Genomic DNA, 15,436 nt, shown 5'->3' with positions numbered 1-15,436 from the left:
TCGAGGAACACGGAGCCCGCCGTTCGCCGGGCTTAAAACTTGAACGGGGGAATGGCTCCTACACGTCGATTTCAGGAACGCGACAACTCTCAGACTCATTAACTATAACGTTAGATTCTGACATCGTCGGGGAAATCCCAGTGAGACGATCACTCAAGCCACGTCGGTCGTAAGTCGTTAGGGTTGCCAGTAGTTTCCGAAGTAGTAGTTTGTTTCCGGGATGTGGATTAATCTAATTTCCCGGGAGGAGGTTGCTCGCTTTAGCGATGTCGCTTACCGATTTGAAAAGACGTTCAGGGCAACAGTTCTTTTCTCTGTTCGTGATCGAATTATCGCAAGCAATTTTTACTTACCCACGTAATATGATTTTTTAGCAGTTTATATTAGTTTTTATGTTTTCGAAGGAACAGCACTATAACGTTTTGTTGTGTAATTGGTTGGCAATTAGTTTTAATTTTGCATAACCACATCTAGCGTGGAAGAAAATGCCGAGAATACGGTAGGGCAACTGTCTTTGTCCTGTTGATGATCGATCGATGTCGATCGAGGAAACAAGAAAGAAAGAGACTTACTAGTTTGACAGTGTTTCCTGCTCGTTTGAGTGCATCGACGGCTGCCGCGTGCGGTACGTCGACAACCGACACCTCGTTCACCTGCAGTATTGTGTCGTTGACGCGCAATCGGCCATCCGCGGATGCGGCACCGCCAGGTATAAGTTTCGTGATGTAAATGGCGGTGTCATTGCCGAAATGAGGGTTGTCAGTACCCCCGGCGATACTGAACCCGAGGCCAGCCCCACCCCTCTCGAGCACGATCTCCTCGTACTCCCAGTCATCGTCTCCGTTGACCTGAAACAGAAATCATTTTACCCATTGAACACTCGATCCACTTTGACACTATTCTACAACTATTCTGCAAACTTTTTCTATAAATTCATAATCACTGAGTGCTCCTCCCACTGGCACAAAAGTTACTTCGGAGAACTCAGATTTGGTGTAACAGAAAGGACGAAACCTCCGGAGCCAGCCGGATGCGCGAGCACAATTCGACGATACATCGATGGAACGAGAGCGAGAGGTAAGACCAAACCAAACACTTGTCGGAGAATACGTAACCCTAAATCTACCTGGCCAAGTAGTTTACGAGCGTCAGGGTATTACTCCTCCAATCAAGATTACAGGATTTGCTGAACTTGAAATGAGCCCAAGGATAAACTCGGAACACTAAATCGTGGCCGACGGCGAATCTGTTGGTTCGAGTATATCGCTTTATCGTATGTCGGAATAAAATGAACGGCTTGGCGGATTTAATCGCGGAGGGAACGGAACGAAAGGAATTTCGGAAGCCGGTGCTAAGAATGCAATGTGTGGCGCAACGGAAAGCACGGATTACACCGCTAATCCGGCACGGGTCAGTTCCTAATTACACGAGGGACTAAGCGCCCCACAGAGCGAAGGAGTTAACTGGTTAATTGATTTTGAGACCCGCAGAGGAGTAGATTAGGTCGTGGCGGAGCTTGGATCGATGACGTCGGGTTATGGTCATTATCACGGGAACGGTGATATCCTATAACGATGTTACAATCGATTATGCTTGGACGTGGTCCCGTCACAAAGGGAATGTTCCGTCGATCCGGACAACAATTAAATTCGACTTCGCGTCTTATCCAGAATTTCACCGATAAACTCGCCAACACATACGATTCTCTGTATTATATAACACCGAACAATAAGTATTACTAATCCTTTGTCTATCGCGGATACGCTTCCTCGAGCTTTTACGCGAATCGGAGCAATTCTGATTCAAGAGTCCGTGAACCATACGTGATTCGTAGCTCCGTTATTGTAATCTTTATTGTAAACTTTATATCGATTTCTGATAAACGTTCGTTGTTCGGTTGAGAGGAACTACTGCAGATAACGTTGAAGAGCACGCATACCGTCGTTAAACGCGCTTGACATCGTTATTCAGATTTCTAGTTTTATCGAATGTAGAAAAGACGTATAATTAGAGGTCACTTTCGTATCTCGAGTAAAGGAACACTGTAGTGAAACGTATATATTTTTCAAGAGGAAGAAATCTATTTCCATTTCATTTCTGCTTCCCCGAACTGGACGAGACACTTTTTGTTTCGCACGAGAATCTGCTGTGTAACGATTACATCGGATAGTGTATAGCGATCTCAAAAGCGTGTTCAGAAATAGAGAAGCACGCAGAACTGGCTATCATTTTCTCGCTGGCAGTAAAGAGTTAAACGTGGAACTCCGAGAAACCACGTGTCCGACTGACATGCGAGTTCCAGCGGGCAACAGGGACACACGGAATACAATCGGTTCGAAGAAACGGTGAATGATTCAAAGCTGTGTGGCATCGAGCGGTCGACCCAGAATATCGACTGTAACAGGAGTAGTGCTCGCTTAAATTTACTAAAACTGTTGCACTTAAATTTGCATGAGCCATGCCATCCCGCTATCGCTTAGTACAACGTGCTTAGTTGTAGCCTTATCTCGGCAGACAAGGAAAGAGAATAAAACTACCGGAGGAAAGGACAGAGACGTATACTTGAAACAGTCGATTCCTGAACTTCTATAAATCATCTATAAATCTTGAAATCGTGAGCTACTGTAGAAAGCGGAGGAGGCGTTTCACGGTGTGAATGCAGCTCTCGCATTCGGAAGCGCATTTCGCGTGGCGGTTGGTATCGCGACGTCCCGCGCAATCACGAGCCCTACGACAGATTTGATGCACGCGGCCGCATCAGCACATATTGCCTGCGGAATCGCGAATTAATCGTCCCGAATTACCATTCTATGGAGCGGACTCGGGACAGATGGAACGCTGCAAGGGTCGTTGCCGGCGGACCCTGTTACTCCGGCAACAGCTCTCGTCCTAGGTGCAACGTTGACATTACGATGCAATTATGGCGGTGAACTACCGGTCGGTTAATCGACGCTTAGCGGCCGCGTCGCGTCGAGTCGTGTCGCGCACCATCGCTCTGAATGGAATCGTTAATTAATCGACGCTCGCGCCCCCCGAAGAACCGATTTCGATTTTGTTCTAACAATAAGCCGGGGGTCCACAATGCGATATACTGTGGTGTGCGACGCTGCGCCGAGAAATGACAAATAGTAATTGGAAAGTGACACATTATAACCGACTCGTTATCGGCCGCGGGCTTTTCATCAACCCGGTTCCGATACGAGAATTACGATAATCAAACGGTGCGGTTAGTTACTGTTACGAGAGCTCCATGCGTTATTCGTTGAAAATTTCATGGAGCTTCGCGGAAGATGCGGGAAAAACTCGTGAGCTTGCGAGACGAAGCGAATTTCAAATTATCATGGAATTCGGAAAAAATACAATTTCTGACCTATGTGCAGGAAGATTAAAATGCAAAATATCAGACAATATCAGAATCAGTTTATGGAACACGATCAAGTCCATGACACCGGATACAAGATGCTATTCAATTTTCTCTTTGAGGGGAGTGCAAAATTCCGAATTTGCATTTTCACGAGACGATCATCGATTACGAGACTGGGATAGCAAATGGAACGTCCGAGCCAATTCTGGAAATCGTGCGGCCGCTTTACAGAAAGATCGATGCGCGGTTCGCGTTGAATAATGTTGAACATCGATTTACCATTTTATGTGGTCCGTTCACCATGCTGGCTGTCATCGTACGTGCCGTTCCGACGGTGCTAACAACATTTTAAAACGGCGATAACGACATTAATGGCGGCGCCGGCCGACAGAGACGCGCGAGTCGCTCATATAATTTCAACTTTCGTTCACATTCACTGGTCACACACGTGCGCCCCGCGTCCGTCGAATATCGGGACCGCGTTTATTGACGTTCCAACGTCATTATTTCTGTCGCGTTAACGCATCCCCGATCTTCTGCTGGTAAATACAGGAACGAAAATAAAAAGAATTCTATTCGCCACAAAACGCGCCACGGCGGTTTTTTTTCTGCCCGCGGGAAAACGACACGTAAATCACGCGGATTGTTTATCACGCGAACCGGGAACGTATTATCAAGTGTATAATCGGTATCGGAGCGTTGCGTAATACGGCGGAAAATCCGCGTACCGTGCAGAGATTAAAACGCCGCCGACATTTGCATAAATCCGTGCGGCTGCGTCGCGCGAAGAAACGGATGGGCGTGCTGATACGAAAAATCCTAACGTTTAACGATCGCCGGAAGACGGAAATTTATAGTGCAAATTTCTCCCCACTAGCTCTCCCTTCGCCGTTCAAATTATTTTCCGCCGCTTCCCCTTCCCATTTCGATATTACTTATACTCGTTCTTTACGTCCGATCGTGTCATTGTCTGTACAGGGACTGCAGCATATATGAAATACCGAAGCACTTGACAAACTACTAAGGTAATCCAGCATAGTCGTTTAATCACGCCAAAGCATCAGACACTTTTCATTTTTCACGATTACTAGACTGATTTTACACACTCGTGAAAAAAATTATCAAGCGAGATACAAAATAGTGAAAATATCAGAGGAATTAACAAACACTGTAACATTATTTGTGACTCGTAGAAATGATTAAGAGACGAAACAGAGTTTTGTCTAATCCCTGTCGTTCGTGATCGACGCAGACAATTTTTAGTTTGCACCTAATCGTTGCTAAGAACGCGAAGTATGCTGGTTCGTTAGTCCCTGCATGCTGTTACACACTTTTATTTGTTCCCATGCTTTGCAGCAGATTGCTATTTGTCCGAAGCAACCTGGTATTCCGAATATGCCGCACTTCCTCTACTAAATCATACGGATCTCTAGACCACGCGACCACGAAGACATGAATTTTGTCGGTCGAATTAGGGTGCCACCTTGAACCGCAGAGGGTGGTTGTAGAAATTAATCGATTGTAGACTTAGACTGAGTCAGGACGATCAATGACGATGGGAGACGGTGACCATCACCGAGGAATTGGAGCCGCGCGACGATCCGCAACCGGTCACAGGTGATCGCAGGTGAGCGGAAGTTCTCTCGCGAGAAGGCCGGAAGTCGACTTCCGCTCGGACACGGACGAGATTCTGCCTTCGTCGACGACTGGAAATCGCGGAACTGCGACAGTCCTGCGACGACGGGCAAGAAGTAACGTTATCCGGTCGCGTTCTCGTTCCCGTTCCCGTTCCCGGTGAGCGTCACACGCTCGAAACTGGCAGCCGTTTCGCCCGCGACTCGACTGTGCCCGCTGCTCCGCTTGCTCGCTCGCCTTCACGCGGTGGCAGTCATCGTTATTATAATATTAGACCAGTGGCCGACTATTTCCAACCGACTGTGAAAATATACCAGCGGCACGCGTACTCCGCGAAGATACGCGGCACCGAAATAAGCCGTTCGTGGTCAGTCACACGGGCTGCCAGTCAGGCATCCAGATTTATGCCTCCCGGCGACTGTTCATTGCAGAATCTTTTCTCCGCCATTTTTCTCAGCCAGTTTCAGCACCATGGGCGAAAACCTGATCGAAGATTGCTGTCGCGATTCTTTCAAAACGCGAGATTGTGCGGCAGCACCTCTCTAATCGAACGTTTTACGCTCTGAATGAGCTACGGAGCTCGTGACGGTACTTCAAGCTAGCATGTTCAGTTAACGACAAAATCTGGAAGTTTGCGAGTCGGTTCAACTCTACAGAATAATAGGCTGGCACTTTTAACTTTTAAGAATTGAACAGGAGTAACGCGATCACGCTAAATTTCCATTTTCTTGGAGTAGCTCTAATATTAACTATAAATGAAACATATTAACGCTATAATATAAACGTTTTTTAACGTGCCTCTCAGTTTGACTCTAGAGAGACTGTGCGTCGGTTTATAAAACTTCCATTTGCGCGATGAATCGGACTAATCTTTATGCAAAAGTTTTTTGCATCCGTTGCAAAAAGCAAGAGCCACTTTTATTTCGCGCGTAATAATTGCAGACAGTATACCGGCACGAAACATTTCCGATTTCCATGAGCTCTTTAAAGCCCCGTTCAGATTGACAGACGATTGTCCGCAGACTGTCCGCATACCGCACGCTGCACATGTCTGCGGACAGCGCGTGCACGATGCGTGTGCAGTACGCGGACCGTGCGTCGACTGACTGCGAACGATCGTCTGTCAGTCTGGACAGGCCTTTACAAATATATCTTTTTGTTCTGGGTGTTGACTAAATCCGCGATGTGCCGACGCTTTTAAGAAAAGTGGGCCATTTCACGGTCGAGAGAGGTGTGGCAGAATCCACTGGCGGTGAAAATTTGATTGTTGCCTCCCGCGGTCGATTAATTGCAGATAATATGCTCGCATCGAACGTTTCGAATTTCCATAAGTCCGGGATTAATTCGGGCACGGTGGAGGACCGCTCGTAATTCCGCCAGGAGGATTCTCAGGAGCCCGAGGGGGTGTGGGTTTCCATGTGTGTTACGTGGATGCGGCGTTAAAGACCAACACCGGTTAATCACGGAATCTTGGCTCGGGAAACTCCGTCAGACCGGGTCCGTTCCGTTCGTGTTTCGAATTAACATCGCGTCTTCGAACCGACGGCTATATTCGTTGGCCTTTGTCGGAACGCGGCTACCAACCGCGGGTAAAGATAGCAACGGGTTTCGTGGCTAACGCTCGTGATTTTGGGACGCAACGACCTTGAAAATAATTACTTTCTCCCAAGCGCCTCTCTCGATCTTCGCTAATTTTTACCCGTTCGCTCTCCCGTCGATTATTTTTAGTCGCTCGCGAATAAATGTTCAAACCAGTATCGAACACGTTCTCCTTTTTGGACGTCTTGTTCATCGACCGACAGTATAACATACTTCTATTCCCAGTCACGAAATTCGATTCTTTGCATTTATAGCAATGTTAACGTAGACAAGATCGTTCGATTGTAAATATGTACTAATTCTGAGAATTTAACCGTTTGAGGATGAATGCTGGCGACATCAGGAAGTTGAAAATATATAGTTATATTTTTGTACAGTTCAATAATTTTTTAATGAATAGATTAAGGTCTTTTTTAAGGTTGCAGTTGCCTGTACTGGTTTCCCTAAGTTTGCACCGCAGCGCGAGTTTTAATTTTAGTCACGGCATAACATACTCGGTTTCCAAAGAAGCTTAGAGCGATCGCAGCGTACATTTCAATCTGTGGTATCGCATTGAATATTTGATCGTATAATCTCTGCTTTTGCAACCAGAGGTGGTGCGCCAGAAGTTTTTCCCAGCTTGCAGCAGGTTAAAGGCCGCTTAAAGCCTGCCGTGTATTCATTGCACTTTCTTAACGTACCGTCGGAATATTTTATAACAAATACGCGCCGCGTACGCGAATTTGTGCGATCTTAACAGTCGAGGATGTAAAATCTGGTGTGTTTCCGGGAGAATACTTTCTTATCGCATGTATATCGTTTCGATGAAGAGAACAAAGTGAAACATTCTACTTACTTGAAACCTTTACATCCGTATTATAACATTGTAAAACTGAAATGACTTTCGAGCACATTGTAAATGTGCCGGTCTTAAAATACATGTCTAAATTTATGAAGCCGTTACCGTTCGAGTGAAAGGGGCCACTGACATTCATCCTAAGTTACGGTGAAGTATCAGGGCACAAACTCCTAACCCTAACAAATCTCTTTTTCGTTGGTTCTTTTCTAGAGAGATTAGCAACGTGTTTAATTCGGTAGAAAGATTTTTGTTTTCTCTTTTGCCATTGTCTTTGAAACGTTTTAACTATCGGCGATAGGGAGGCAGAATGAAACGTTCTCGAGAGGACGTGCGTCAACAATTACCCAGCCTCGGCACCGAAAAGTTTATAGGCGAGCTCGGTTCGGCAAGCCAGGAGAATTTCGCGGAGCGATTCAACGCAGCCACGGGGTTTAACGACGAATGAAATTACCGGGTGTATCCGACAGGAATGCTTGGTCCTCGCCCTCGTCGCCATAAATAGCAGATTCTCCTAAAAAGGGGCTGCAGACTGGCAGGCGCGCGTTATTAAGGGCGAGATCACGCTCAGGAGTCCGTCGACCCGTTTAAGCTCCTCTCTCCCGGCCCGAAGAATCTCCTAATATCTTAATAACATAATCATTTTCTCGCATTCGTCTCAGGAAACGCTTTAATAAATCATTCTCCACTCACGATTCATTACTCATCCGATACTCTAGCACGAACACGAGTTCTGCGCTTTTTTTTTCCTGCGGCAACTAACCCCGAAAACCGAATTAATCACGTTTCTCCGATTATACCGCTGGCAAAGCGTCTAATAAATCATCCCATAGAAAATGAATTCCACCTTCGTTATCGAAACGAGGATCCTCCGTTTACTTTGACGAATAGCTTTGAAAATTCGCGTTATCGCCACGGTATTCTCGATTGATACAGTACCGGGGAGGGGGTTGATAAATCGCGCGCGAACAGCGATAATTGTTCGTTTCGTTTTTTTTTCTTTTTTTTCGGTATATAGTTGGAAGAATTAATCACCGACGATCTGGATCTTACGAATGGGTTCGAGTCGCGACGGTCTCGAATTGTATTAATTTATCAGCGGGGATAAAGTCACGCGGCGAGGAATGCGCTTTTAAACCTAATACTTCCTCCGTCGTTGGGTTGGCCAAGTCGGGCATATATATTACATCCTAAAGTAACGCGGGTAACGTAAGCGCGCACGTAAGGTGCGTGCAAAAGGCGAGAAACCGAGTCGCGTTAAGCGGAATTAACGCGACAGGTAACTCGAGCCGAGCGCGCTTACATACCGCCACCTTTTGTCTCGCGAAATTAAAACGAAAAGACTCGCTTCCTGGTGCTCACGACGGAAACGGCGCGAACCTCGTTCTCCCCGTCAAACGTTCCAGAAACTCTCCTATTCTTGCGCGAATCTACGGCGGCAACTATGAATTCACCTTTAACCTTGCCTCCTTCGGCGCGTTTACAAAGTGAAATACTACCGACCGAATCTGGAAAGAGTATACTATTGTTTCCGCAGGTGGATAAATTAAAGCATGTCCCACCGGTGTCTATTCATCCCTCTTATATTTCTTAACGAATGTGTTTCAATTCGTTTCGTTTAAAAACGAAGCGCACAGTTACGTACAAAGATTTTTGTACGTTTTTATTATATTAAATGTTATCGATAATATCGATTGGAAGCAGGGGATGCAGCAGTTCCATTGAAACGATCGAGGAGGTTGGGTACGCGCGTTCGAGTTCGCAGTCGGAAACGCTGAATGAACGGTGGGAACGAAAGAGTGCAAGGCGTAAATGGAACGTACACGGCCACGTGCAGTGTGACACAACGATTGTTGCATCAATATTAAACATCTGCTGAACGTCGATTTGTCGCACGCATCTCCATGAGGCAATCGCAATCGCAGTCGCAGTCGCAATCGCAATCGCAATCGCAATCGCGTCTCGCCCCTGCACTTGACACCCGGCGGGAGTCTCGAGATCAAGTGATTCAAGCAGTTATGGCCCCACGAATCGCGTTCCTCGGATAATCGACTTCGATGGGTGCGTTGTATGCGCTGCGAAACGTCCGCGATACCATCGTGCACGGCGCTGCACACTTTTCGTTGTTACTATCGATACGGTCGATCAATTTTAAATATTCTCACGTACCACTTTATTTCGTATGTTGTACGTACGTTTACCTTCAACTTAGACTTTCAGGATCTTTTTACAGGAATGTAGACTTCAGTTGGATTTTAGATCCTTTACATGGTCGGATTACTTGGATTTAAAAATCAATTTTTAATCCTACACGTAATGTAGGATTAAAGTATGTAGGATATATAAAAGTATTCAAATGGTCGATAAACTTTAGAGATCGATTCTGTCCTTGACGCGACCGCCAACCTGTTCCCAGCAGTCGATTAAAGCTTATCGAAAAAGGAAGTGCGTTCGTTGTAGCGTCTGGAATGTATGAAACTCTGAAAAATGATCTTCCCTCGTTCTCGTTTCACGACGACACGTTCTTCGATAGGTTTGCGTAATGGATTCGTTATTCCTGTATTTTCAGCATACGCGACGAGCTCGCTTGCGCGTCGCAACCTTGGTATTCGATTTCCACGAAAGGAACGCGTTTCTGGACGCGAGGGTGTTCACGGTGCATTGTTCGGTGTCCCGTTGCATTTGTCGCGCGGCTGACCGGAAACGGGTATGCAGAGCGTATCATCGTTGCGCATCTTTCAGTCCGAGGATTCCCTCAGCCCCTATACTTGCCGCTGCAACGTGTCATTCTCAACTGCTGGCTGCAATTCGCTCGAGTTGATTTTCATCTTAAACGTCATACAACGAGCGTAATTAGAATATTATTTAATAACGGTAATGTCTTTAATTGGTCCTTGATATTGAATACGCAGCAGGAAAGAACGATTATCAAGAATTTAACCACCATGTATTAATTTCATTTAGTATACGGGACACACTGTACATGTACACAAGTGATAACATTTTTGTAGGATTTCTTCACTTATTTCTCTGCAATCACGCCAGGTTTACTTTTTTTATAAGCGTGTCGCTGTTCCCACTATTATAAATAGACTAGACACGGACTATGCCACCCGACTACTATGCAGACTGTCTCGCTTTCGTCCACAGAAGTAGATTTATCATGACTCACCAGGTTCAAGGTTTAGCTACGTTCACGAAGTGTTGAAACAATTAACTTACACCTTCAGACAATGGGGGTGAAACGACTACCCGAGTTACAACGAACTATAGCAGCTGCAACGGCACTTTGAAACACTCACTGATTCTCCAACTAACAAAGAATTTAGCAGTTTAGCATCTTCTTTACTGCTGGAGATTGTTCGGCTCATTCGGAAGGACTAGCTTGATGTTTACGAAAGCACGGACAAAATTTTAATGTGAAATAATCCGTACAAAAACTAACAAAAATTCACTGCAGCCAGATTTGCATTTAATCGACTGTTGCTGTCATTAATCTATGAAAATTGAAAGTAATAGTTATGTTTAACATAGCTGCCGCATTAAACTTGCAATTATACGATGGAATGAAATTGAAGACTAATTAAGAATAATTACTCGAGATCACAAGGGAGACAGCGTCGCGGTGGCAAAGTACGAAGAAGAAATATGCAAGGGAGTGCGAGAAAGAATGCATACTTCGACGCCCACATAAGCCTGCAATTAGTCTCCCTGGCGAGAAGGTCGCTGGTTGCCGCGACATTCGCTGCGACACCGAAATTAGCGTCGCCGATGCACAGGCGGGCATCGTGTCGTCGCCTCGGAATTGGTACCAGCGAAAAATTCATTTTCCCATTTCGGTAGAACGATTTCGGTCCATTAATAGCCGGGCCTGGCGAAAGGTCGTGCACGTAAGTACATGTGCAACGGATGTCCGGCACCGTGCCAACGGCGTCGGGCACGAGCATCGGAAGGCGGAATTTAAAGGGACCTATTGAAATTTCGCAAAATCGATCTCACGGAAAGAAGCACTCAAAACTTCCCTATCGCTTAACTCGACATATTATTGAGTTGCCTTGAAACGAATCGAAGCTGCCCAATTTACGTTTATTATGCGCTCTACCATTTGAAATATATCCCTCTATCATTTAGCGTCTCATTTAAGCTCTATTATCAGCTACACTTTCGTTCTCCGCGTTCATTCGATATCAGTGCTAATAAGTAAATTGAAATAATTTGGAAATAACATTCGCTTGGATCAACCCTTTGAGGACGAATGTAGCCATTGAGGCAGTACAAAGAGTCATTCTCAAATAATGTCGTGCTAATTTTAAATTACTAAATTTTATGTTAAACACGAAACGTTTTCCTGCATTTAATCCTTCCATTTAGTTCTTCTGCGTATATGTAATATTGTTTCGTATTGTCACTCTCGAATAATACCGTACAACTTTTAGATTATTAAATTTCACATTAAACCCAGCACTTTTTCCAGCATTTAAGTCTTCATTACATCGTCGTGTTTCGCAGGGAAAATATATACATCTGATCCATCGAAAACCAGAAATAATTCTCGTCCGTAAAGGGTTTAGCTTTCATTTTTATTCAGTTGAATAAATTCTTTGTCCGATTTAAAAACGTGCGCGTGTACAAATAGCACAATTTTCTTGTCCAAAGTAAAGAGAGTTTTCCTAACAAATCCCATCTTTTCCTGATCGAAGGCGGGAGAATATTCTGTTTTCACCGGATAGCGATAAGCAGCCGGTAACAAGGAAACTCCGGGCGTTCCGTTTCAGTTCCACGGGATTAACTCGAGGAGAGTCGCTATTTCCCAACGATTTTATTACCTAGGTTCTCCGAAAGCCGAAGAGTTTTCGAAATTTTCCCGCGAATCCGCCTCGCCTGTTCGCGATCCCTCACAAGGTGAGAGAGAGGCTGTCGTAAACGCGATCCGAGCGCAGTTCCCGAAACTCGAAACTACGGTTGCCTACGCGCGGCGGACTACTCGTCGAGGCACACGGGAGCACATTAGCAAAATTGGAGTAACTCCAACTACGAGGTGTCGGATCGGCAATGGACTTTATGCCCCGGCGTGTTTCGTTGTTCCGTTCCGCTTCTTTTTCACTGTCTCGGCCCTCGTCGCGGTTATCCGAAAGCTTCTATCGCTGGCACCGAACCACCGCGCGCTAATTGCAGCACCGCCGCGAAGAAAAACGTCGCGGACCACGACCAGACGATACGTCTACGTTTTTATAGCGGCGGAGTAATGGAGACACCGAACTCGTTTGCCACTCGCGAATCCTCGCGGAAATGTTGCGGCTTTCGACGGAGACGCATTAACGCGTCGAACGTCCCGCGAGTCGTATTTCACCGATGCTGTGTTTGGGAGGGAGCTACGGTTAGCTCCGCCCATTGATTAGGGTCTATATTCTCCAATCTCTTTCAAAGAAAAAACGTTCCGTGTTCAAATATCCTCCAAAGATTTTTTCTAATTTCAAAATTAATTTTATAAAATATTTTCTCACAGTACCAAAGGCTTCGATTTAGGATTTAGCTTCCCGAGGAAAAAGCTTGCAATATTTTTAAATAGTCCTCGCCGGCAAATTGTTTAGCTAGGCTGCAATGTACAGACGTAGGATTAATTGAAATTATATTAGAGTTTATCGTGGATAGGACGAGTTCACGCTCGCATATTAAATATAACGTTGAAAAAGGTAAAAACTGAAGTTAAGAAGCAGATTATCGATTGCGGATGCAGTGTTTATCCTGTTCTTTTTTCGCAGGCGCCGGGATTACTTATTTATAATCAGCGATGTTCCGCGAATAATAAATCATGTTACGATCCGCGACTTGGCGCGGTCGGATCGCAATCAGACTGATGCGTCTCGGACACGCCGGGGGAGAGAGAGAGAGAGAGAGAGAGAGAGAGAGAGAGAAGTTTGCAAAAAGTTTACACGCGGCTTGGCAAACGGCGTACGTTCGTTTCGCCGCTCGTATCGCGAACAAAACGACGGCCGGGCGGCAAAGCCGCATTAATATCCTAATGGTTATTCCGGCGGATGTTTCAGGTAATCAACGATGAATTTTCTTCTGCCGAGTCCCAGCGAATATTCCGACGTTACAAAAATTAAAAGTATATATGTACACTTCGCGCGATTACTTTGCGGTTTCGGCTTTCGTTCGGCGGACTTGAAACGAAGCAAATATTTTTGCCGCTTGCGCGTAGTGGATATCGGGCAATTTCTTTCTTTTTATTTTTTTTTTTACGACGCGCAATGCTGAAATATTCTAATAATTTCGCGGGCGCGACGCGGCGGTACAGTGTTCCCGTTCGCCGCGCGAGTAATTAAAAAATTCCTGAACCGGCCTAGAAAAATTCGAAGAATTTCCATATTCGGTGAACGAAGGTACATTGTTAAACGTTGCGAAGCGAAACGAGGTTGATAACGTCCCGCTGTACATCAGTTGCAAACAACATTCACCGCCGAGGACCCAGTTTATCGCAAGGTTAATCACTAGACTGCGGATTTTACGCATTTATGACAAAAATTGGTGGTAGAAGTTTCAAACGCGAAAAAGATTAAAAGAATTCAAGAACGTCTATGCGTTATTTTTAACATACTAAAATGATGAAAGCATGACAGAAGTTTGTGTATAGCTCTTGCGCCTGAGGAGAATTTTTATTTTGCATAAATATCCACAAAAAGGAAAATTCAACCTGCTTCGTTAATGGAACGAGTTTTCGCTATCGTTTCCTTTTTTATTCTTGCAAATTACCATTTAAACGCGTGGCTTCTCCAGGAAGAATAAAATATTAAAAAATGGTTAATTTATATATGAAGGAATAATTCAACATTATTGAACATTTCTGAGATCTGTTTTATTTTTACAGCGTTTGTTGCGTTAAGGGTTAAAATTTGACAATGTTTATTTTTGTACGGGCAGGCCAGCGAAGCTATCGCACTATGTTTGAGCGATCGAAATAAAATTGAATTATAATTTGAACCGAAATCACGATTCGATTTGGCGGTCAGCCAGATCCTGTGCTCATCGGTCAGTCCTTGGTACGTGTAACACGGGTCCCGGTTGCGGGAGGGGTTTTAACAGTCAATTAATTCTTGATCACGTTCCCCATTGTAAAGTATGATTCTCCAGCGTGATAAGCTGTAGGTTCTACGACGATAATTCAATCGCAACATTGTGAAATATTAACCATTCGCACGAGATCGTATGAAAGTGTAAATACATTCGGTGCAAGTAAAGTATTCACTAAGAAAGCAATAAATGCTAGTTATTTTGATAGTTTCTAGTCGTTCGTCAATCTTACATTAAACCCTAAATAATCCTTACCGACGTGTTGACGACTCGTATATTATTCCATCGTTATATCTCTAAATAAAAGCGGCTAAACGTGCCCGGCTTCAGCGATCCGTGATTTACAGGCGATACCACTTAACTTTAGTACTGGAAATCTTTCTCCTACAATCCAAGCTTCTCAAAAAATGCTTCTCACAAAAGTTGCATAATTCTATGCGAGCTAGTGTATGGTAGTTTTATTCTGTTACAAAGAGTTGACGAGATCGGACCGACTTTGTCTTTTTCAGTGGAATGTTTTAACGAATTTTACGCAAGAATATTTTAGACAATAGAGGGTACAATAGGTGGTACGGTTAGCAAGATCGTAGAAACCTCGAGGGCCGAGTGGAAATTTCAATTGGTTCTTCGGTGGCGTTAGTCGACGCGGTGATTAACCGGGCAGAAAAAAGCGCGTGGAAATGTTTCGCGTTGGCGGACGGCGAGGAAGAAAATCCGTCGTCCGAGGATTCGCGCCGGCAATGGGTTTAATTAATTTAAATTAGACGAAATTTCCGGCGCGGCCCATTGCTCGATGCATAAATAAAGATTAAGCCGACGACAACGCCGCGACGACGGCGTCGGCGTCGGCGTTGGAGTCTGCGCAGGCCCGGGTCCCGCGGATCCGGGGCTAATTTATTCATAGATCAATTAAGAAACGCGGAGAGACG

The 15,436-nt window shown here is 45.0% G+C and overlaps 1 protein-coding gene across 21 annotated transcripts in view; it reads right to left on the bottom strand.

Annotated features, from left to right (window-relative positions):
* Dlg1 (MAGUK family member discs large 1) overlaps window positions 1-15,436 on the bottom strand; it is a 797,939-nt gene that overhangs the window by 116,008 nt on the left and 666,495 nt on the right. For all 21 annotated transcript variants that reach the window (XM_076787382.1, XM_076787375.1, XM_076787389.1 and 18 more), the window contains one exon: window positions 573-848. In XM_076787382.1, coding sequence (XP_076643497.1) covers window positions 573-848 — 276 coding nt within the window. The remainder of the gene's footprint in view (window positions 1-572; window positions 849-15,436) is intronic.

This window comes from Halictus rubicundus, chromosome 4 (assembly GCF_050948215.1).
Source record: "Halictus rubicundus isolate RS-2024b chromosome 4, iyHalRubi1_principal, whole genome shotgun sequence".
In the NCBI taxonomy this organism is placed as follows: domain Eukaryota; kingdom Metazoa; phylum Arthropoda; class Insecta; order Hymenoptera; family Halictidae; genus Halictus; species Halictus rubicundus.
This window is presented reverse-complemented; position numbering and strand designations above follow the sequence as displayed.